General features: G+C 43.8%; 1 protein-coding gene across 2 annotated transcripts in view; it reads right to left on the bottom strand.

Moving 5' to 3' along the window:
- Positions 1-23960, bottom strand: part of HMOX2 (heme oxygenase 2) — a 28528-nt gene extending 4568 nt beyond the window's left edge. The window contains exons 1-2 of one of the 2 annotated variants that reach the window (XM_079785918.1): positions 23856-23960; positions 1600-1725 (exon numbers count right to left, since the gene is read on the bottom strand). In XM_079785918.1, coding sequence (XP_079642044.1) covers positions 1600-1685 — 86 coding nt within the window. In that variant the 5' untranslated portion in view covers positions 1686-1725; positions 23856-23960. Of the gene's footprint in view, positions 1-1599; positions 1726-13989; positions 14130-23855 lie in introns of those variants that run through there. The other variant, XM_079785919.1, reaches the window with a different exon arrangement.
- Positions 23961-24350: the final 390 nt, after the last annotated feature.

Below are 24350 nucleotides of genomic sequence, written 5' to 3'. Positions count from 1 at the left end.
AAAAACTTGGCCTCTCATGGCCCAGCCTCTGCTGGCTTTAGCAGAGTAGCAAGTATCACCCACATTCTGACAATAATTTAATATTAGCAATTATTTCAAGATATAAAAAGAACTTTAAGAGCTCGCCACACTGCTCCCCGCTCACAGCCTCTGCGCCTCGCTCCACTCCGACGTGGCAAAAATGTCCAGCCCTACAGAGACCGAGCGGAGCATCGAGTCTCTGCTGTTTTCCAGAGGTATGCTGGAAAGGACAGTAACAGCTTCACACTCTCCAAGATGGAGTTCCTAACGTTCATAAATACGGAACTGGCTGCCTTCACAAAGAACCAGAAGGACCCTGGTGTCCTTGACCGCATGATGAAGAAATTGGACCTCAACTCTGATGGGCAGCTAGATTTCCAAGAATTTCTTAATCTTGTCAGCGGCTTGGCATTAGCTTGCCATGATACCTTTAAGCATTCCCAGAAGTGTGTCTGAAGAACCCTTGGAGCTGGCCTCCAGCCCCCAGCCCCTTTCCTTCAAGCTTCCCAATCATCATCATTTTCTCACAGACCACCCACACCCTGAGCCCAGCGTACCTGCCACCCCATGCAGGACGCTCCTGCTGGTAGTAATAAAACATTTTTTAAAACACACAATAGCCCTAATCAGTTTGGCTCAGTGGATAGAGCGTCGGCCTGCGGACTCTAAGGTCCCAGGTTTGATTCTGGTCAAGGGCATGTACCTTGGTTGCAGGTACATCCCCAGTAGGAGGTGTGCAGGAGGCAGCTGATCGACGTTTCTCTCCCATCAATGTTTCTAACTCTCTATCCGTCTCCCTTCCTCTCTGTAAAAAAATCAGTAAAATATATTTTTAAAAATAAAACACACAAAAAAGAACTTTGCATCCTGGCCAGTGTGCTCAGTGATTAGTGTCAGCCTGCGCACTGAAGGATCTCAGGTTCGATTCCTGGTCAAGACACACAAGACCTGATCAAGACCATGTACTTGGGTTGTAGGTTTGATCCCCAGCGCCAGTCAGGGTGCATCTGGGAGGCAACCAATCAATGTGTCTCTCTCACTTTATGTTTCTCTCTCTTCCTTCCACTCTCTCTAAAAATCAATGGAAAAAATATCCTCGGGTTAGGATTAACCAAAAAAAGAGAGACAGAGAGAGAGAGAGAACTTTGCCAATGATGAGAGGAGAACAGGCCCTAGTAACTTGAGGCTTAGAGGAACTGGTCCTACCCTATAAGAAAAACCCCTGGAGTTGGAGTTGTTCCCACATTCTAAGGGTCTGCGGAAGATACTGGAAAAGATGCCAGCTTTGCCTCTAATTACTCTTTCTCTCTCCAGATGACAAAATGCTTAGGGTTTTAGAAGAAAAAGGACCAGCATCACCATCAAATCTGTTACTCAGCACCCCTAGCAGTGCCTGTCCTGTCTCCTCCAGGACACACATGGAGAGTGCTGAGCAGCCCAGGGTGCTGTCTGCTGTCTCGGCCAGGCATTTCAAGGGTCACAGCAGCAGGGCTCCTGACTATACCTGGTGCCTGCAGCACACACAGCCACGTGTGCTAGGCATGCAGGCCCTGGCTCGGCCGGTGGACCCATCCTCACCTGCTGGGGGGTTCCCTTTCCGGGGCCTTGGAGCTCTGTTTCTCTGACTCTTCTACCCCCTCGGAGGTCTCCAGTTCCATCAACATTGTTGCGAGTGTGGTTCTTGCTGCCCTTACTCCTCCGGCCCTGTGGAGACACAAAGAGCAAGAGCAGGTGATGTGGAGCCCAGGGCAGTCATTTCCCCAATAACCTGCTGGCTCTGCTCTCCTCGGAGCCACCTCACCAAAGTCACCCACACTTCTCAGGGGTGTTTTCCTTCTAGATAAAGCTCTGCCGTCACTGGGACTATATGTGAATATGGACAGAATTTTATTATGGACGGTAGATTAGGTAACAGGACTATGTTGGTGTGGACTTGTTCTTTTTTATTTTGTACTGTGAATATGTAAGAGAATGTCCTTGTTTTAGGAAGTACATACTGAGGTATTCAAAAGTAAAGGGACAGGCCATCTGCAACTTATTGTCCAATGGTTCAGAAAACGTGTGTGTGTGTGTGTGTGTGTGTGTGTGTGTGTACATACATATACATACAGGGGGAGAGGGAGAGAGGGAGACATGCAAGTGAAGCAAGTGAGGCCAAATGCTTATGGTGACTGGTTAAAAGGTACACGAGAATTCTTTGTACTGTTCTTACAACTTTACTGTATGTTTAAAATTATATCAAAATTAAAAGTTACCTAAAACATAAAATAAATAATCATAGATAAATCTTAAAGGAAAAAAAAGTGCAACAGCTCTGCTTTGGCAGCAAGCACATTTGTAGCCAGGCCGTCCTACCTGTTAAAGGCGTGGTGGCCTCGTGCAGAGGGCAGGGGAGCAGGGCACCAGACCGTTAAGCCAGGCAGTTTGGAGCAGCTCCACTTTAGAGAAGCTCAAAAGGTACCCACAACCTACATCAGCTACACTGAGTCACCAAGCAAGCTGACTGTCCCCAGTCTCCTCCAAACCTGCTGGGCTAAAGGAAACAACATGAGTTGGCTAGTCAGTATTTACTGCCAGGACTGGGCCTCCGTCGTCAGCCAGGGAAACACGGCCCTACACCAGTGGTCGGCAAACCGTGGCTCGAGAGCCACATGCGGCTCTCTGGCCCCTTGAGTGTTCTAACGCCACTTCTTCAAAATAGAGTCGCCCAGGCCAAATATCGACTTCTGCGCATGGGCCACGAAGTTTCAATTGCACTGTACGTGCGCGCCCACACGTGGTATTTTGTGGAAGAGCCACACTCAAGGGGCCAAAGAGCCGCATGTGGCTCGCGAGCCGTGGTTTGCCGACTACGGCCCTACACCATCACAAGCTCATCCTCCACCCTGGAGGCCTCCACTCTTCCAGTGCAAAGGGGCAGCCCCCTCTGGGGACTTACCAGATGAACAGCAGCAAAGATGCACAGAGCTACCAACATGGGTCAAATCAAGCCAAGGAAAGAACAGACCATTTTTCTATTTACTGAGCATTTTCTATCTACTCCACCCAGAAACAGGTGTCAAGGGGGGGAAAGAAGTGTAAGAAATGGTCCTTTTTAAAGGTTATAAAGAAGAAAATAGCCCTGGCTGGTGGTGCTCAGTGGTTGGAGCGTCAGCCCACGCATGGAAGGGTCTCAGTTTTCCATTCCCGGTCAAGGGCACATACCTGGGTTGCATGTTCAATCTCCAGCCCTGGTAGGGCATATGTGCGAGAGGCAGTCGATCGGTGTGCCTCTCTCATGTTAATCTTTCTCTCCACCCTTCCCTCCCCCTTCACTCTAAGAATGGAGAAAATATCCTCAAGTGAGGATTAACAAAACAACAAAAAAAAGAGAGAAAGAAGAAAATAAAAACCAACCTCTGTCTTATCCTACAGAGATAACGGTTGTTGGTACACATCCTTTCTGAGTTTTCTCTAGGCATATAGATACATCTTTGTTACCTTTTGGGATATTACAGTGATTTACTGAGCATGATCTTTCTGAACCTTCTCTTTCCTTTAGATTTAGCATTTATACAATGGGATTAATGACAGGAATTAAATGAGAACATGGAAGATAAGGTTTTAGCATAGCACTCAGTAAATATTAAATAGGATTGTTTGTACTTATATTTTGATTGCGGCTTACTGATGTTCTCCAAGAATGCTTAGAAAATAAATATAAAAAATTGAAATAAGCCCTAGTTGATTTGGCTCAGTGGATAGAAAACTGGCCTGCCGACCAAAGGGTCCTGGATTCGATTCCAGTCAAGGGCACATCCTTTAGTTGCAGGCTCCTCCCTGACCCCAGCCCTAGTCAAGGCATGTGCAGGAGGTAACCAATCGATATGTTTCTCTCACATCGACGCTCTCTGTCTCTCCCTTTTTCTTCCACTTTCTCTTTAAAAATCAATGGAAACATATCCTCGGGTGAGGATTTAAAAAAATAAAAAGTAAAGTAACCCCCCCCTGCTTGATCACCCCACCGGCCATTGGCCTGGGCCTCCCTCTGCAAGGCGATCATGGGGCAATGGCCGGGCCCCTGACCAATCACATCACACCCGCCTTGGCTGGCCTGGCGCCAGTGGGTGTCATAGCGTGGTCCTGGATGGTTGTCCAGATGGTCGTTCCACTGTTCGGCCATTCGGTCAATTTGCATATTACGCTTTTATTATATAGGAGGATGGCCTGAGGTCTCTAAACTTTGGTGCTGCCACTCCTCAGGAAATCTTATACACAAGCTTCACCACTTTCATTTTAATCACTGGGTGAATGCAATCCCACAGTTCACTGAACCGACGACTATTAACTTCTTGATAAAGAGCAAGTTCTGACAAGGAGTCCTGGAAATGTGGGGACTTTGGGGACAGAGCTCTTACATCAGATTTACTAAACATACATTTGCACATCTGGGCAACAAATGACCGGAAAGCAAAACAACTGCTAACTAGTCTAAGGGCACTAGCCTCTTAGTAACCTCAAAAACTGACATTGCTCAGGAAGTCCAAGACTTCTTTGGCAGGCTTTTCTTACAGGGGAGGCAGTGCGCTCATCTCTAGCATGCTCAAATATAACTGAACATTCAAAGTAGATACCAGGACAAAACCTGAAACATGGAAGAGCTCTGAGAAGATAAAGACACTTTAGTCCCATGAGAAGTGTCTGGGGTGTTTGGGCTGAAGCCTTGACTGAATTCTGAAATGGTCAGGCTAGGATTTATAAGAACAAAGCCTAGGCACTACACATCCCACAAGGCTGGCTATAACAGAAAATACAGATGAGACTATGGGTCACCCCGAGGTACCAACAAGCAAAGATTATTCCAACTTTGGAACAATCTAAAAGTATGTGTCCTCTGAACTAAGTAGAGTCAGTCAAATTTCCTTCCACTCAGGTGCAACAATTGTCATCTGTGGTTTCAGCTTCTTTCACAAAAGATGAGTACAAATAGCATTTGGGGGTGGAGGGAGAGAGTGGGTGATTAAGACGCTTCTGCTAAATTTCCGTTTTGGAGAACCTAGAAGTGCTCTCAGCTCCCAGGTGCTTTCCTCTTTACAAAACACAAACAGGCTTAATAGAACCTTAGCAATATACCTAGAGAGGCAAAAGGCCCTCAAGTTCACCCAGGAAAGGATGATGCAGAGAAAGAGAACCAGACTAAAGTCTAACAGACTGGGGCACACCAGGCTGTCACTTTTGATCAGGGATTGATTATGAAGAAACTAAGATCAAGAGAATTAAGTAATATGGCCAAGGTCATTCAGAGAGTTAACAGTCAAGTTGGGACCAAACCTGAGTCCTTCTGAATGCAAGATGATGCCTCCCGTGTCCCCAGCTAACATGCATGAGGGATGAATATGATGTCACCAGACTACTAGCAACATAGAAAGCAAGGCTACATAAACTACACTGCATTTACACGTGCAGGGGACAGATTTTCTAAACCACTGAGTGTCATTTGCTTTTTTAGTATGAGAAGTGAGCTCGATTCTATTTCTGAGAAGTAAACGCTTAGCCTTCCATTTGAAAATTCAAAAGCTGCTGCTGCTTGTCCCTACAGCACTCACCTTAGCTCAGTCAGATTACACGACAACCAGAGAAGATTATTCCCTGAGGAGCCTTGCTTTGGTGGACTAGCAGGGCTGGAGATGGTTGGTCCCAAAGGGGCGGGGGGGGGAGGGAGGATGGCACCCACCACCACTTGGTGGCTGAATGGAAGCAAACAGACCTGCTGGACCTTGGTGGATAATGAAGCCAGAAGCTTGGGGGTATCCCTACACCAGGGGAGGTCACAATTGGGTCTGCACATCTCTATAGCACCCATTGCCATAGTAACTACAGAGAAACAGAAGATCTGGTTTCAAAAATATGAAAGCATGTCCTCCATGTGTTGAGTATTTAAAATCTCTTCAGGCCTGGCCAGTGTGGCTCAGTGATTGAGCATCGACCTATGAACCAGGAGGTCATGGTTCAACTCCTGGTCAGGACACATGCCTGGGTTGTGGGCTCAATGCCCAGTGTGGGATGTTCAGGAGGCAGCCAATCAATGATTCTCTCTCATCATTTATGTTTCTATCTCTCTCCCCATCTCCCCTCCTTTATAAATAAAAAATGTATTTCAAAAAATAAAAATCCTATATAATAAAAGGCTAATAGGCAAACCGACCGAATGGCGGAACAACCGGTCGCTATGACACACACTGACCACCAGAGGGCAGACACTCGATGCAGGCACTGCCTCCTGGTGGTGAGTGCGCTCCCACAGGGGGAGTGCCACTCAGTCAGAAGCCAGACTCACAGCTGGCGAGCGCAGCCGCGGTAGCAGAAGCCTCTCAGGGGTCCCAGACTGTGAGAGGGCACAGGCCAGGCTGAGAGACTGCCCCCTCCCCTCAGTGCATGAATGTTGTGCACCGGGCCTAGTATAAAATTAAATCTCTTCAGTACTGTCTTTCTGGGTGTGTTTTTTTAATACATTTTTTTTTAAATCCTCACCCGAGGATATGTGTATTTTTAATTGATTTTACAGAAAGATAGGAAGGGAGAGGGGAAGAGGAAGAGGAAGAGGGAGAGGGAGAGAAACATCAATGCAAGAAACATCGATCAGTTGTCTCCCAATGCACCCTGACAGGGGATCAAACCTGCAACCTGGGCATGTGCCCTAACTGGAAATTGAACCCATGACACTTTGGTTCACGGGACAATGCGCCAACCAACTGAGTCACTGACGAGGGCCTATCTTTCTGTTTATTGAAAATACATATTCTGTCTTGGAAACAGTAGTGTGATAAACAGGAAGTATTTCAACACAAAATTCTTTTTTTTTTTTTTAAAGAAAAAGATTAAGCAAATAGCAATAGAAGAAACATTAAGTTAAAATCCCTTGATAATGCCGAAACCGGTTTGACTCAGTGGATAAGAGCGTCGGCCTGCTGACTGAAGGGTCCCGGGTTCGATTCCGGTCGGGGGCATGTACCTTGGTTGCGGGCACATCCCCAGTGGGGGGTGTGCAGGAGGCGGCTGATCGATGTTTCTCTCTCATCAATGTTTCTAACTATCCCTCCCCCTTCCTCTCTGTAAAAAAATCAATAAAATATATTTTTAAAAATAATAATAAAATAAAATAAAATCCCTTGATAAAGGCAATCTACCAGAAATCTTCATATTTAACAGTGAAATAGTTGAAGCAACTTCATTCAAGTCATCTGTTTTCTTTTCAGCAGCCTCCTCCCTACCCTTACTCCCACCCACTGGAGCCCAGAGCTGTCCAACTGCTTCAGTGGAGAAGAGGATAGGGAAAGAAAATTTGGTTATTTTTCAAAAATGGTATTCTTACTATTTTACCATCTACTCCAGAAGAGCAAATCAGGGTGGTTTGCTGCAAGTTCATAATGGCAAAAACCTGGAATTAACTCAAATATGCCAAAATATTTTATAAACCACTAAGTAAAATCTAGAAACCTTCCCTGGATGACTTAAATAGCAGTTAAACTGAGACAGAGTAGGTCTGTATTTATTGACCTAGGAAGATCTTTAAGACATAATGTTGAGCTAGAAAAGCAAGTTTCAGACTGGTTGATACAGGATAATACTGTTTGACGACAACAACAACACAAAATCAGTCCTCTGCAGGGAGCACGCCTCCATACAAAAGTTCAACACAAACTTCTCATAAGATCAGCAACTCCATAGGCCAAGGCATTGGTCAATCTAACGAGGTGGCTCCTATCTCTCACTTTGGACCCATAGGAATCTTAACATGTTTCCACTGGTCCACAAAGCGAGGTATTATTCCCAGGCTTAGTCACAATGACTGCCTAGATTCTGGTGGCCAAGCGGGTGGAGGGTACAGGTTGTGGAGAAGGAGCAAGAAACTGGTAACTGCAAGAGGCTGACCCGCCCTGCACAGGCTGTGTCTATGGCAGCAGCAGCTATTACTTTCTCAGAGTAAAAAACTCATCTTTTTTTTTTTTTTTTAAGTAGCAAATTAAGTACTTGTAACACTCCTCAAAACTACACTTAAAAGGCAGAAAAATAAAAGTGTCATAGTGATTATTTAGCAAAATGCCCTTAAACTGTTTTTCCAGATACTCTAGCTCTTCAATGAAGCCTTTAAAGATTGAAGGAAAGAAATAACAGATCATCATGTGCGACTCTGTGTGGTCTATCTATAAAACTTCCACAGCCACACGTTTTACTTTCCTAACCAGTATGAACTTCCCAGGACACAGCTTCCCAAGCAACAGTCGCTGACAGTAACTCAGTGTCTGTATAAGTGCCATATGTGACCATTAATTTAGAATCAAGTGTAAGTCTTTGTATTTCAGTATACATCCATCTGAAAGTTTCTAGAAGATGGGTTCAATAAATGTAATGGCAGACACATGCACAAAAGTTCTTTCTGCACAGCACATGCCAATGTGCTGATCAAAGGAGTTGAAGAAGTGACTAAATTGTATGATGATCTCCAGAGCCAACCTGTGGTAGGCACCTAACACATGTTACTTGAACTGAGCCAGCCGAAAGAGAATCCACTGGCCATATACAGGCTAAGACGCAGCACAGGGATATGGTCAAAGCACGGTTTTTTGTCAGGCACAACCCTGGTTCTTCCACATACCACTGGGTGGCCTTGGATCAGCTACGTATCCTCTCAGAGTCTGTTTCTTCATCTGTAGGTATGGTAATAACTCTACAAGGTAGGTATGAGAATTAAATGAGATAAATTACTTATAAAACTGACATGTCATATGATTCTCATTAATACACTAAGTGTCACTTAAAGTTTAAAGTTAACAAATGTTCCCATATACTTTCAGACAAAAAAAATGTAAATGCCTTTGTCTCTATGAAAAGCCTTATAAGCAATCAAATCTATATGGGGGTCATAGACTTTGAGTTGAAGGCTCATTAGAAAGAACCTCTGTTTTCATTCTGATAAGAAAGGAAGAGAAAAACCTTGGAATTTCTAGCAAAATAAATTTTGCAAAGGACCTAAAAGATGATCTTTGAAAGTGAAGTGAAGGCCCCTTCATGCTACAGAGGATTAGGATGGGGAGCGGGGCACATTATTTTGTTTCTTTAGAGCAGCTCATCACTATAAATAAAGGTTTAGGAAACTGAAAATTTTACTGTGATAAACATGATTTGCATTTGTATCTCATAACAATCAATCCCAATCCAGTAATTCTCAGCTGGGGCCATTTTGCCACCCAGGGGACATGTGGCAAAGTCTGGAGATACGTCTGGTTGTCACAATTGAGCAGTGGGCTGTGCTACTAGCATCTAGTATGGGTAGAGGCCAGGGATACCACTCAACATCCCACAATGCACAAAAAGCACACGCACAAGTGCACACACCCACCACCACCACCACCAATTATCCAGCCCAAAATGTCAATAGCACCTCAGAAGAGCTTGCACCTCAGAAGAGCTATTCACCTGCTTGCACCTCAGAAGAGCTATTCACTTAGGATAATAGGACTATGTTTTCAGAAGTTCCTTGTTAAAATACAGACACAAGCCTGTGCAGGATGGGGACAGCCTCTTGCAGTTACTCTGTATTGAAGTAGTTCAAAAAAGGACATGAGTCTAATACTCTTCCCATCCCTTCACCAGATAGAGACAAGGTGAGATTTGTTTGGGCACTATGCTTCACACCATCTGTCACACCTTTACCAAATATCCTTTACAGAGATTTTGGAGAAGACTGAATTTCCACCAGAAAACAGAAAAAGGTGGGGCAAGTTGGGGCAACTGTCCACAGATAACAACAAAAAGAGTCACAGTACCTTTCTGGGAGCAGGACTGATTTGTTTTGTATTTGAGTTGCTAGAAGGCAAAACCTTTATTAGTATTATTATTTTTAGAGAGAGCGAAAAGGAGGGAGGGGGGAGAGAGAGAGAAACATTGATGTAAGAGAGACATCAATTGGTTGCTTCCCACACGCGCGCCAAACAGGGTTGGGGATCAAACCTGCAACCCAGGTACGTGACCTTGATGGAAATTGAACCCTCAACCCTTCAGTCTGCAGGCCAATGCTTACTTTTTAGTTGTCACTAGAAATTGAGGTTTCTAAGACTTAAGATTTCTAATTAAGATGTTTTTAGTAACAGAAAGTATAAAATATGGAAATACATTTTTTTGAAGAAGTTAAAAGAATGAGGTTTATCCTAAAATAAGGTTGGTTATTTCTGAGTGAGTTAAGAAGAGACAAACTAAGAGGGACTAAGAAAGTCGTAGGTCTGTAAAGAAAGATCTTGAGGAGTTTTTCTATAAGCTGAATTAAGATTGAAATTTAATTAAATAAGTGAATTTAAATATAAAAAACCTAATGCAGAGTAAGAGTTTGGTTCTTTTCCACTCTGTTAAAAAGAAAAAAAAATTATATATCTATTCTACTCCAGATAAGATTTTAATTACACAAGGGCCCTGGTCAAATAGCTCAGTTGGTTAGGGCACCATCCCCAGATGCCAAGGTTGCAGGTTCACTCTTCACTCAGGGCACATACAAGAAGCAACCAATGAATGCATAAATAAGAGGAACAACAAATCAATGTTTCTCTCTCTCCCTCTCTCTAAAATCAATAAAAGAAAATTTTTTAAAGATATTATAGCCTAGCCAGTGTGGCTCAGTGGTTGAGCATTGACCTATAAACCAGGAGGTCACTGTTCAATTTCCGGTCAGGGCACACACCAGGGTTGCAGGCTCAATCTCCAATAGGAAACGTGCAGGACACAGCCAATAAATGATTCTCTCTCATCATTGATGTTTCTATCCATCTCTCCCTCTCTGAAATCAATAAAAACATTTAAAAAAAAGAAGAAGACATATATTTTTTTTATAAAGGAACCAATGCATGCATAAATAATTGGAATAACAGAATCTATGTTTCTCGCCCAGCCAGTATTGCTCAATGGTTAGAGTGTTGGCCCACAGACCACAAGGCTATGGATTTGATTCCCGATCAAGGGCATATACCTCAGTTGTAGGTTCCTCAACCCAGGTAGGAGCGCATGCAGGAGGCAATCTCTCATGTCAATGTTTCTTTCTCCCCCTCCTGCCTCTCTCCCATGTCTCTTTCCTCCCTCCCCCCTCCCAACCCCGCCTTCCACTCTCTGTAAAAAAACAATGGAAAAAATATCCTCAGGTAAGGATTTAAAAGATAAAATAAATCAGAACAAATTTTTTTTTTTAAATCGATGTTTCTCTTTCAAAAAAAATTAAACAAAAATTGAGGGGCACACTTAAAACAACTGAACCTGAGTATCAGAATGTGGCACTCACTAGTGGATAAAGTTCATTCTGTTTTTGCAAAAATGACCCCTCATTGTGGACTTTTGCTATCCTCATGTCCCTGTAACATGGCAACAATCTACTCCTGAATCAGAGAAATTAAGATGAATGAACAGTGGCTGGAAATTAAATGAATAGTCGGGGCAATGGGAAACTCAAGATGGCCATTTGGTTCTTCCCAGCTCCTTGGCATTTTTCAGGTTTTGCGTTCCTTCATCTACCATAGTACATTTTAGCTGTACTTCATTCAACTGCCACTTAGCATGCATTATCAGTATGTTCTTGTTGTGTGTATGTTTTTCTGGATGAGTTGAAGCTTTCATTTGCCACAAGGATGATGCCCTCACAATGACAAAGAAATTGTTAGAAAATATTCCCATTTGGGATATGTCTACGAAAATCTGTAGTGATTGGGGCACCCAGTTCACTGAGCAAATCATGAGAAATTTAATGGACAGCCTGGCAAACTTCTTGGAGTTATCAGGCCAGATGGAGAGAACTATTAGAAAAACTGGATTCAAGCAAAATTAAGTTGAATTACACAGGACTGAATGAACTGATAAGGAGGGTTACAATTTTATGATTTTTTATTTGAAATACTGCTGATTTTAAAAAATCTTTTCTTTTCCAGATGTAAGTAATTTTCCTTATGTACACCTCTATAAGCAGTATTGAGGTGTTTATTTTTTCTCTAATTGATCCCGCTAGACTTTGGAAACTTTTTTTTTAATATATGTATTTTTTAAATATAAAGATTCTTTTTTAAAAATATATATATTTTATTGATTTTTTTACAGAGAGGGATAGAGAGTTAGAAACATCTATCAGCTGCCTCCTACACGCCCCATACTGGGAATGTGCCCGCAACCAAGGTACATGCCCTTGACCGGAATCGAACCTGGGACCCTTCAATCTGCAGGCCGATGCTCTATCCACTGAGCCAAACCAGTTAGGGCCATGGTCAGCAAACTGCGGCTCACGAGCCACATGCGGCTCTTTGGCCCCTTGAGTGTGGCTCTTCCACAAAGTACCACGGCCTGGGCGAGTCTATTTTGAAGAAGTGGCGTTAGAAGAAGTTTAAGTTTAAAAAATTTGGCTCTCAAAAGAAATTTCAATCATTGTACTGTTGATATTTGGCTCTGTTGACTAATGAGTTTGCCGACCACTGGGTTAGGGTGACTTTCGAAACTCTTAATGAGTAAGTATTATTATTTTCATGGCCATATGTTTGTTTACATAAGTTCAAGAAGAAAATGTTCTTTTTATAACAGGACACAATTGAAAACTCTTGACAAGGCTTTGATTGGAATACCATATTTGAAAGAACCATGCAAAGACTCTGGATGCTACCAGAAGACTCCAAGGAATCAAGACTAACTTTTCAGGCCAATAAAAACCCCTCAGAAAAACAGCCTTGTACTTTACATGGTTCTCAGCAGTCTTTCCAGGTAAGGAACCAAGGTTGCTTTCCTGGGAGATGGAAAAGGAAGAACCTCAAGACATTTTGGGGAATCTCGAGAACCAGAGAAATTCACCCAAACTGATAGGTATTGCAGGCAAATGCTGATAGCAACTATGTGGCTTGGCTTCTTAGCCCTGAGAGGCTAATTAAAGTTAATTTAAGCAAGACTTTTGTGACCTGTTATAGCACTTATGTCCTGTTATTTGTTTACATGTCTATTTTTCATATTACAGATTATTTATTTTTGTCTCCTACTGCCCAACACAGGACACCCAGCTAATCAAGGTTTACTGAGTGGCTGAATGATTTCCAAAATGCAAGGTTTTCTCAAAATGAAGGTATTCTCAAAGAGCAGATAACAAAGAAGACAGTTAAAAGTGAATCCCAGAAATAAGAAAAATGGCTGAGTAGTGAGTAAGCATTTTTTTAAAAATATATTTTATTGATTTTTTACAGAGAGGAAGGGAGAGAGGGATAAAGAGTCAGAAACATGGATGAGAGAGAAACATCGATCAGCTGCCTCCTGCACACCTCCCACTGGGGATGTGCCCGCAACCAAGGTACATGCCCTTGACCGGGATTGAACCTGGGACCTTTCAGTCCGCAGGGCCGACACTCTATCCACTGAGCCAAAACGGTTAGGGCTGAGTAAGTATTTTTGAGCAACATTTTCACTACAAAAATTGCTGCTGATGAGAGTCTGAGGTGAGACTGGCCTTGTAGGGGGCCAAATAGGTGATGCTTTGTGATCAAATAACTCACAAATGTTGCATTGCATTGTGTGTTTTTTTAAATATATTTTATTGATTATTTTTTTTTACAGAGAGGAAGGGAGAGGGATAGAGATTTGGAAACATCGATAAGAGAGAAACATCGATTCAGCTGCCTCCTGCACACTCCCTACAGGGGATGTGCCCGCAACCAAGATACATGCCCTTGACCGGGATTGAACCTGGGACCCTTCAGTCCGCAGGCCGACGCTCTATCCACTGAGCCAAACCGGTTAGGGCCATTGCATTGGTTTTTAAACTGGCTTCCTTATATTCCGCAGATACAGCTACTGGGAACACACCGTTTATTTATAGTTACTTAAAGACTTTAAAACCCTGATGAGGAGCATAAAATGCTCCCAACACTCCCACCCCTTTTTTTAAAGAAATGGATAGGCAAAATTTTAAAGGTCAAGCAAACTAACCTTGCCAGCACTCCTCCATCCCATGCATGCACAGGCCACCTGATACTTCCAGATGTCTGCCTCTGAAAAACCTTTATTCCCCCAGTTGGCTTCAGAGAAGGAATTCACACTGGCAGTTCTCTTCTTGTTTGTTACTGCTCTAGGGAAGGGGTCAACCCAAAGAAGGCAGTAGCTGTACAATCTCCTAACAAGCCCACATCCTGTCTCTAAGCACATTTTGGAGGAAAAACATCAAGGCATTAGGTTATCATTATCTCAAGGGAAAAAAGCAAAATGCTAGTGATCACAGCTTACTGAAAAGAAAAAAAAACACAGCAGTCTGACACTGTAAAATCGAAAAACGTCCTATTGCATAAGGCAGCCCTCACAAACTACATAAATTAAAGGTACATGAAGTGGGTGCTTATAATTCCCAAGAGGTCCAGAGAATTGGTCAAACATCATTGTCTCCATTAATAATTATCAAGAAGAAATTCATGTAGCCCAGACCATCTACTAGTACTGTCAACTAAGGACACGATTGGGCAGTAATGAATAACTTTAGGGGGAGGGGATCAGTTGAACAGCTTATAGGCCAAGAAAGGCAGAGAATCACGTGCTCCAGAGCTCTGAGAGGTATGCTCAACCAAACCCTACACAGAAGGCCAACACATAAAGCAAGAGCAGTGAGTGGAGCATCCATGGTTAAAGTGGCAGGGGAGAGCCAGGGACTCAGGAGCTCAGCTCCTCCAGCACCCCAAGGAACTCTGAGCTCAGCCTAGTTCAATGGCTATGGTCTAGGGCCGTGGACGGCAAACTGCGGTTCGTGAGCCACGTGCGGCTCTTTGGCCCCTTGAATGTGGCTCTTCCACAAAATACCACAGCCAGGGCGAGTCTATTTTGAAGAAGTGGCGTTAGAAGAAGTTTAAAAAATTTGGCTCTCAAAAGAAATTTCAATCGTTGTACTGTTGATATTTGGCTCTGTTGACTAATGAGTTTGCCGACCACTGGTCTAGGGCAGCAGTCGCCAACCAGTGACCCGCAGACCACTGGTGGTCCATGAGGTCCAAAAGGTTGGTGACCGCTGGTCTAGGTAAACTAGGACACTAGCTTTGAAACTGCTTCCATTTCCTATGCATGTGCTAAGTGACCACAGCTCTAGGACAGTCTCTTACACTTCTATGTCCAAAGCAGCAGAGGGAAGCTAGTCCTGGAATTAGCCCCTGTTCTCAGACCTGCCCAGGGTTTTCTAGCTGCTGGGCCAGGGCTTCATATACTCTTTCACACCTTGTTTCCAATACTCCAGCAGCTTCTTTTATGTATATACTAGAGGCCCAGTGCACAAAATTTGTGCACAGGGAGGAGGGTTCCTCACCCCGGCCTGCACCCTCTCCAATCTGGGACCCCTCGGGGAATGTCCTGCGGGATCGGGCCTAAACCAGCAGTCGGACATCCCTCTCACAATCCGGGACTGCTGGCTCCTAACCGCTCGCCTGCCTACCTGCCTGACTGCCCCTAACCGCTTCTGCCTGCCAGCCTGATCGCCCCCTAACCGCTCCCCTGCCAGCCTGATTGACGCCTAACTGCTCCCCTGCAGTCCTGATCGCCCCCAACTGCCCTCCCCTGCTGGCCATCTTGTGGCGGCCATCTTGTGACGTGAGGGCAACCATCTTGTGATGACATGAGGGCATCGCACGAGGGCACAAGGACCACCTAGGCTTTTATTAGTATAGATATATGTTTGTTGTTGTTGATTTCAGAGGAAAGGGGAGGGGGAGAGAGAGAAACATCAATGATGAGAGAGAATCATTGACTGGCTGCCTCCTGCACGCCCCCCACTGGGGATCAAGCCTGAAACCTGGGCATGTGCCCTGACCAAGAATTGAACCCCAACCTCCTGGTTCATAGATCGACGCTCAATCACCAACCCACACTGGCCAGGCCTCCAGCAGCTTCTTGAAACACATCCTGACCTTCCAAAAAGCCTGTGGTTTCTGTGTCTTCAACTTACCCCACCCCCAACACTCCTTCTTAGCCCTGTATCAGCCACAACTGACTGTAAGATCTCTGAGGACATACCTGGAGCCTCACCCACACTAGTCAGTGTTTAGTTGCCCTGTTCCTGGAAACCAGATTAGAACACCATGTGTATGTGGGAACATGCTGTCTTTTGCATGAGCACTCATGCATGTCCCATGACAGTTGATGTTCAGTGAAAGGCTGTTTGTTTACAAAGTAATCCTAGGGTTTCTGTCTCTCATCTTCCACCCAAATACCTCCTCATCTGAAAATACGAATTCAGAGAAGTGTATTTCTGAAGATGGAAGGGTATTTGCCAGAATAGAAGAATCATTAATCTTTTTTTAGTTACAGATTCCTTTGAGAATCATATGAAGGCTTCAAACTCTCGCTCCAGGACAATCACATATAAAAAAAAAAAATGTTGCCTATGCCATTCCAGAGCAACCACAGGCCCCTACAATTCTCCCGTGGACCCAGAATTCAGGTTAAGAATCCCTATTCTAAAATGAGAGACATTCTCTTTGTGGATAAAACCTCTGAGACCTTGCTAAAGAGAGGTATCCCCTTTCTTTGGCCTACTCCCTTCTTTTCTCTTTCTATTCTTTTACCTAACCCCAGTGGGTTCAGTTCAAGTTCTCCTGTCTTTTCCATTTCTCAGCTCTTCACTTTCCTGACCTCCCAGAATACTGAGTGTCAGAATGACAATCATAAACCTTACAAAGTGATTTTACTGTTTCGTGTCCCCAGTGTGACTGCCAACTGCTAGTGAACAAGGACTATGCTGGGTTTGTTGTTGTTTTTGCACGCCTCCTTAGCGCCAATACTCTGCACACCATAGAGGCAATACATGCTTGCCAAATGGGCAGATATCACTGTTTCTTTGTCCTTCTATCTTTAGGTATTTGCACTTGAAAATTAACTTCTTTGAAATCTGAGCATATGCCCTGGAAAAGCCAAATGAAAAGGGCAAGAAAACATAACCTGTAGCAGCTAGTCAAACCCCCCCCCCTTTTTTTTAATCCTCACCTGAGCGAATATGTTCTTATTGATTTTTTTTTTAAGAGAGAAACATCAATGTGAGAGAGAAACATCAATATGTTGCCTCCATAGGCACCCCAATCTGGGATCGAACCCACAACCTAGGTATGTGCCCTGACCAGGAATCGAACCCACAACATTTTAGTGTATGAGATGATGCTTTAACCAAATGACCCACCCAGCCAGGTCAGTCACCCCACTTTTGACTTTGCAAACACAAAAAGTCTTACAAAACAGGACAAATATGACACTGAGCAAAGATACTTGGAAATTTTGCTGATGTTGACAGAAACCCAAGTGTGTGATACAGAAATGGAATGTTTTGTTATTTTCTAGTTAGAGGGATACCTGCTATTACTAAGCAAAAAAGAAGGTTTGACTCTCGTAGGAAAATACCCAAGGGAGTGAAGGTTGTTGTTGTTGTTGTTTTTAATGTATTTGAGATTCATCCTTTTTTTAAAAATGTTTATTGATTTTTTTTTTTTTAAGAGAGAGAGGGAGGCCCAGCTGGTATGCTCAGTGGTTGAGCATCTATTCAGGGAAGCAGGAGGTCATGGTTCGATTCCCAGTCAGGACACATGCCCAGGTTGTGGGCTTGATCCTCAGTAGGGGGCATGCAGAAGGCAACTGATCAATGACTCTCTCATTAATGTCTCTCTCTCCTTCCCCCCTCTCCCTCTCCTTCTCCCTGCCTCTCTCTGAAATCAATAAAAACATATTTTTTAAAAAAGAGAGAGGGGAAGGGGGAAGGAGAGGGAGGTGAGAGAGAGAAACATCAATGGACTTCCTCATACATGCCCCCTACTGGGGATCAAGCCTGAAACCCAGGCATGTGCCCTGACCAGTACTCTAACTGGTAACTGGGACTACACTCAACCAACTGAACCACACCAGCCAGGAAGGGAGTGAAGGTTTAACACTCCTTCACTATATCTGCTTTTCTCATCTGCCTTCAAACACTAGAGCCCTCTCCCAACCCACACTCAATTTTGCTTACTGATTCTTTCCCTTCACCTGCCTGCCCTCCTCCAAATTGTCCTGGAAATAGTTCTAGGTCAGTGGTCGGCAAACTCATTAGTCAACAGAGCCAAATATCAACAGTACAATGATTGAAATTTCTTTTGAGAGCCAAATTTTTTAAACTTAAACTTCTTCTAATGCCACTTCTTCAAAATAGACTCGCCCAGGCCTTGGTATTTTGTGGAAGAGCCACACTCAAGGGGCCAAAGAGCCGCGGTTTGCCGACCATAGTTCTAGGTGATAACAGTTCCTCTGCAGCAGCCTGTAGTGGTCTTGCCAGAGAGAACAGCAGGTCCAGTGTCCAAGGAAGGGGATGGCTACACTTGGGCATGTGACATGCCATTATTACCAACAAACATTTATATTGTTTGCAGGCTTCAAGTAGTTCTGTGTGTGTGTGTCTGTGTGTGTGTGTGTGTGTGTGTGTGTGAGAGAGAGAGAGAGAGAGAGAGAGAGAGAGAGAGAGAACACAACAATATGTCCCATAGCAGAAATACTAATTGTGCAATACAGACAACAATGCTAAAGATTCAGCCTTATGTTCCAAATTAACCAGGACAGTTCTGATTCAAATATCCCACCCCAGCAATTAATTCCTTCAGTTCACCTGAATGCTGAAACTATGGGTCCCGTTGTTTGACATAAAACATATGATCAACATAGTGACTGATGAGGCAGGCCAGCCAACTAGGTTAGCTGAAAGCATGAGGGCAGATTGCTTAATCATGCTAGCACCTTCCCTCAGGCCTCAAATAATTATGGGATTGAATACAAGACAGTGAAATTTGAGTTTTCCAACACTGAGAGAGAGCTCATCAGGAGAAAGGCAGGAAGCTAGGAGTATTTACAAAAAGTCAGACAGGTGGAATATAAGACACCTGTCTCTGTTATGCCATTCTTCCCCAAAGCCCTTTTAAAGTTACTGAGAACTATGACAATAATTATGCGCATGATACCCTTGGGAAGGAAACAAATCTATATGTGTGACAAAAATTATTTCCCCCCCTAAACAGATGTTAGAGAATATCCACTTGCTTGGCCTCTTGCATACAAGCTGACAGCAATTATTGCCATGCATCAATTAGCCCTTTCTTTCTTCTTCTGTGGTCCCTTTCCTCATGTATCCTATTCACTTACCTCTCGACCCTCTTGCCAGTCCATTCCCTTTTCTGTTCAGCCTGTACTTTAGACAAAGGGCCCCAAACAAGAATCACATGGGAAATTAAAAACACAGATTCCCAGACCCAAACTTACCAAAACAGAAAGATTTGGAAACGCTTCTTAAATCAATAAGCATTCAAGGCACAAAAGATTTTAAGATAAAATATTAACCTCATTTTTCAGATACAGAAACTACAGCTCAAAGGGTTTAAATGTTTTTCTCATGGTCAAAAATATACTAGCACAGCTTTATGTTTTGGAAGAAACAAACCATTTACTTTTCACCTTCTAATACAAGTGAGTATGTATTTGGATACATATACATACATGTAAAACAAAACTGTCTAGTGTTCAATAGCTGCTTGAACAAAAATGATTACAGGCTGATTGGATTAACTGATTGATTCAATCATTTTGAAGTACAAACAAAAAGTCGGTGTATGCCGAAACCGGTTTGGCTCAGTGGATAGAGCGTCAGTCTGCGGACTGGAAGGTCCCAGGTTCGATTCCGGTCAAGGGCATGTACATTGGTTGCGGGCACATCCCCCGGTGGGGGGTGTGCAGGAGGCAGCTGGTCGATGTCTCTCTCTCATCGATGTTTCTAGCTCTCTATCCCTCTCCCTTCCTCTCTGTGAAAAATCAATAAAATATATTTAAAAAAAAAAAAGTCGGTGTATTTGTACACTTTATTTTGTTTTTGTTGTTGTTAATCCTCACCCTAGGATATTTTTCCATTGATTTTTAGGGAGAGTAGAAAAGAGAGGGAAAGACAGAGACAAGCATCGAGAAACACGTCGATTGGTTGCCTCCTGCATGAGCCCAGACCCACATGCCTTTGACCAGAATCAAACCCGAGACCCTTTGGTCTGCAGGCCCATCCTCTATCCACTGTGGCAAACCGGCTAGGGTAGTGTATCTGTACACTTTACACAGGGTGAGATACTCAAGCATACACTTAAAAAAGAACCTTCCTCAGCATTATACCAGTCAATAGTAAAAATACATGCACTCTGATGCAATTCCTACTCCATAAACAGACTGAACAGCCCTTGGATTACCGCTAAAATATTTGCTTAAAAGAAATACAGGGAGCCCCATGGCCACTTGCTCAGTGGTTAGAACATCAGCCAGCAGACCAAAGGGTCATGGGTTCGATTCCAAGTCAGGGGCACATACCTCAGTTGCAGGCTGCAGGTTCCCCAGCCCCAAATCAATGTATCTCTCTCACATTGGTATTTCTCTCTCTCTCCCCCTCGCCCCTTCCACTTCTCTAGAAATCAGTGGAAAAATATCCTTTGGTGAAGCTTAAAAAAGAAGGAAAGAAATACAGGGTGAGGCAAAAGTAGGTTTATAGTTGTTTGTATGAAAAAGAATACAATAATTAATAAATAATAATAAACTTCTACATACTCACAACTGTAAATCTACTTTTTTTTTTTTTCCCCATTAAGTATATCACATAGGAAACTGCATGTTTGCTAAATTTACATTAAAGTAACATTAAAACCTATTCACTGTTAAGAGCTTCATAAATTTAATTGCTGTTCTGAAATGCCTAGTTAAGGGTTCAGAATATTGCCTTGTAAGGTCTTGAATATAGATGTGGTTGACATGACAACCCAGAAAGAGTTCCCAGCTCCATGTCAGTTGGCCATGGTTATAATTTAGATGCAATCCTCTGTTAAATTATCTATAGTGAACTCCATTAACTATTGTTACTTTTTTAAAATTGATTTTTAGAGAAAGATAGGAAGGGAGGGAGATCAATTTGTTGTTCCATTTATTTACTGGAACATCCATTGGTTGATTCTTGTATGTGCCCTGACATAGGACTGAACCTGCAACCTTGGCATATCAGGCCGATGCACCAACCAAATGAGCTACCCGGCAGGGCAACCACTATTATTCTTAAATGGGGAAGACAATGGTCACTCAGAAAAGATTTCTTGCAAAATATATAAATAAATGTAACTGCATATTCTTTTATATATGTAATGTGACTAAATCAGACCATCAGTTATCTGCTATACTTCACTACTGTGTCAAATTTATTAAAATTAAAAAGAAAATTTCTGAGAGATTCTGCTGTTTTCATTAGTTGGCTTTAAAATGTCTAATACAATGGGAGATAATATCTTATGATAAATAAGTGGAGTCAATATGGAAAATAAACCATAAAGTGAACAAATTACAGAGCACCTGAGTGGTCATCAGAATGAATGAGATATATATATATATATTTTTTTAAAAAAGATCTTGGTATTAGCAGTTATATTAACTATCCCAATAATGGCACTACTTTTCAGCAGCACAAAAATATCAAGAAATTATTCAGATTATAAGATAAAGCTTTTATCCTATGTTTTTGCACAAATAATCCTAACAGATATAATTACTTAAAATCAGACAACATTCACTGTGTTGAACACAAAAGGAGATGTTACCCAGATCTTTTAATTCTCCTACTGACCACTATCAGAAAAAAGATTTCATTAAGTCAGCTATTTTTAACCTTTTTCATCTCATAGCACACATAAACTAATAACTAAAATACAAAAAAAATTTTTTTTGCTGATCTGACAAAAAAAATAAGTATAATTTTGATTCATTCCCACCAGACGGCTATTGTTGCGTTGGCTGCTGTTATTTTTAAATTTGACAATTGAAGGGAAAAAAGATCAGTGCCCCTAACTAAATAGTCTGGAATTGCATGTTTCAAAAATTCTTGCAGCACACCAGTGTGCCTCTTGCAGCACATGGGCTGAAAATTGCTGCATTAAATGACTATTTATAACTTTTTGGTTAACTATGGCCAATAATGTACCAGGAGGTAATTTATAGTTTTTCACCTCTTTTCTGTCCAAGGAGATTCAAGCTAAATTTTAAAGTTTTACATTGAAATATACAACTGCAATTTTCAAAAATATCTTCCTCTTGGAAGAGTGATATTCCAGTTTTTGGTACAATCCTGACCAGAGCCCAACTGAACTCTGAAAAGAGTCAGCTTTAAAAAGAAAACCAAAAAGAATCAAGGTAGCCCCAAGACCCCAGCTGTCCAGTTCTGCTTTCTAATGAGGGGTGAGCTAAATGCAGTGAATGCTTTACTTTCTGTAACTCATCTTTTCATTGACATTGGCATTTCTAGAGTAGCTCAAACTCCGGACTCTAGGACTCATAGCATCTCACTTTATTGGCCCAAGCAGAGGTAAAAAGCAAATCAAGTCAGAAAATGGGATAATCACAGAGTTTCCTCTTCAAACCCCCAGTTAGATGAGGTCACTCAATGAGACCGTATGTTTGCAAGGCCCCTCAAATTTCCACACCCTCACCCAAGGTTCTGGCTTGAGCACCACCGCATTTGAGAACTTTTTCCAATTTCACTAAGTAAACTTGTAAATGCCCAACTGAACTGTGAGCTCCTGGTAAGCTTGTGATGTTTTGTCTTGTGATGTTTCTTAAAAAAAAAAAACAACAACTAAAGAATGAAGCACAGATTTACTAATGTGTATTCCTTATCCCTCTCCTCACAGAAGAAAAACTAAAAATTTTAATACGGGAGTTAAATCAAAACACACTGGTTAATGCCATATCAGAAATTCAAAACAGTACGTTCCGGTTTCCTTCTATTTGGGAGGACAGTTTAAGGGGTGGGGAAAACAGTTTAAATAACCCATTTCCAATCTCTATGACTTCGTTTAGGAAAGAGCATGGGATCTGGAGGCAGCCGACCATGTGCCATCGTCTTGGTTCTGGGATGCAGGTCAATTCCTTAACCCCAGTCTCATCACTAACCCCATTCAGAAGGAGGAAAACGACCAACTCAGAGGGTTTTGGAAGTGGCTGAGAATGAGAGGGCTTCCTGAACTACACGATGTTTATTTTCTGGTTCATAGACTCATACCCATAGCACAATAAGGATGACAGCCACAGGCCACAAAAACCGGTTCATCAGACCAATTTAAATGGCAAGACAGACCGGCCTTGTGCAAAGACTGCGCAAGGCGGTCCTGGCAGCTCTGATGGGGCCATTACTACATGTAGAGAGCACTGTGCTCACGAGGTGACAGGTAAGCTGCCTGCCCAAATTAACCGGCTGCCCTAGGCACTGATCCCTCCCAACCTGGCGCTCTGCACCAGGGCGGCCGCGGTCACTCCCGTAGTCATAACAGTGACTCAAAGGGCCCTTCGGTCTAAGGTGAGTCACATGGAGGCCGGGCAGAGCCATGGCCCGAGGTAAGCCGCCCCGCCAGGCACCCACCTCCGACGCGGGGGGAGGTCCGGGTCCTCGCGGGCCCAAGGTGGAAGGACGTGCGGGCTGGGAGGTCAGTAGCTGCAACCCCCACAGGAAACGCCAAGTCTCCCAGCGGCGACCCCGGGGTCACCTCACGCTGCGCACTCGCGACGCCAGGAGGGAGGGCCCAGCGCGAAATGGCCACCAAGGCTTCTCGGCCCTCGGAAACGTCGTCTACGAAGCGGGGTTCCCCCGCGCCCAGCCACCTCCCCGCTCACCCCGCTATTGCCGTCCCCACCGGATCTTCCTCAGGCCTGCGCTGGGGACACGGCGGGCGGAACCCAGCTCCCGAAAACCAGCGCCGGTCCAAGCCCGCCGAGGACCCGAGAAGTCCGGAAGGGTGCGGGCCACTCACCAGCCTCGGCTCCACTTGGCCGGCCGTAGGTCCGTCCGTCTGCCTGCAGCAGCCCCCGCGTCTGTCAGGAACAGCCGAGCGAGCGGAGCGCGAGGGCGGTCCGACGTGCGCACGCAGCGGGGGCGGGTCCTGCGGAGGCCACGCCCCTGCAGCGGGCACGTGGCTCCGCTCTGGGTGCCCAGGTCTGCCCAGGAAGTTGGGGTGTTGGTGCATGAACGCCAGCACTAATAAGAGCCGGTGTTTACGAGGCCTCCTCTGGGCCACGCGCTTTTCTTGTCTGATGTCACCACCTCTTCAGGCTCGTCTCGCGCTAGGCTTCATCTGTCCTTTCCGTTCCAACCACACTGGCTTCCAGTCATTTCCTTAACCATGGGCTGGCTGCAGATTAAATGACTGGCTGGTAATGTCCAGTGCTGGCAAAGGTGTGGGAAGTTTGCAGTTTTTGTTAGAGTTATTAGTTGTCCACAAAAGAAATTCCAAACCTAAAGAAAAGCT

Source organism: Cnephaeus nilssonii (assembly GCF_951640355.1).
Source record: "Cnephaeus nilssonii genome assembly, chromosome: 2".
In the NCBI taxonomy this organism is placed as follows: domain Eukaryota; kingdom Metazoa; phylum Chordata; class Mammalia; order Chiroptera; family Vespertilionidae; genus Cnephaeus; species Cnephaeus nilssonii.
The sequence above is the reverse complement of the archived record's forward strand: the minus strand, read 5'-3'. Positions and strand labels throughout refer to the sequence as shown.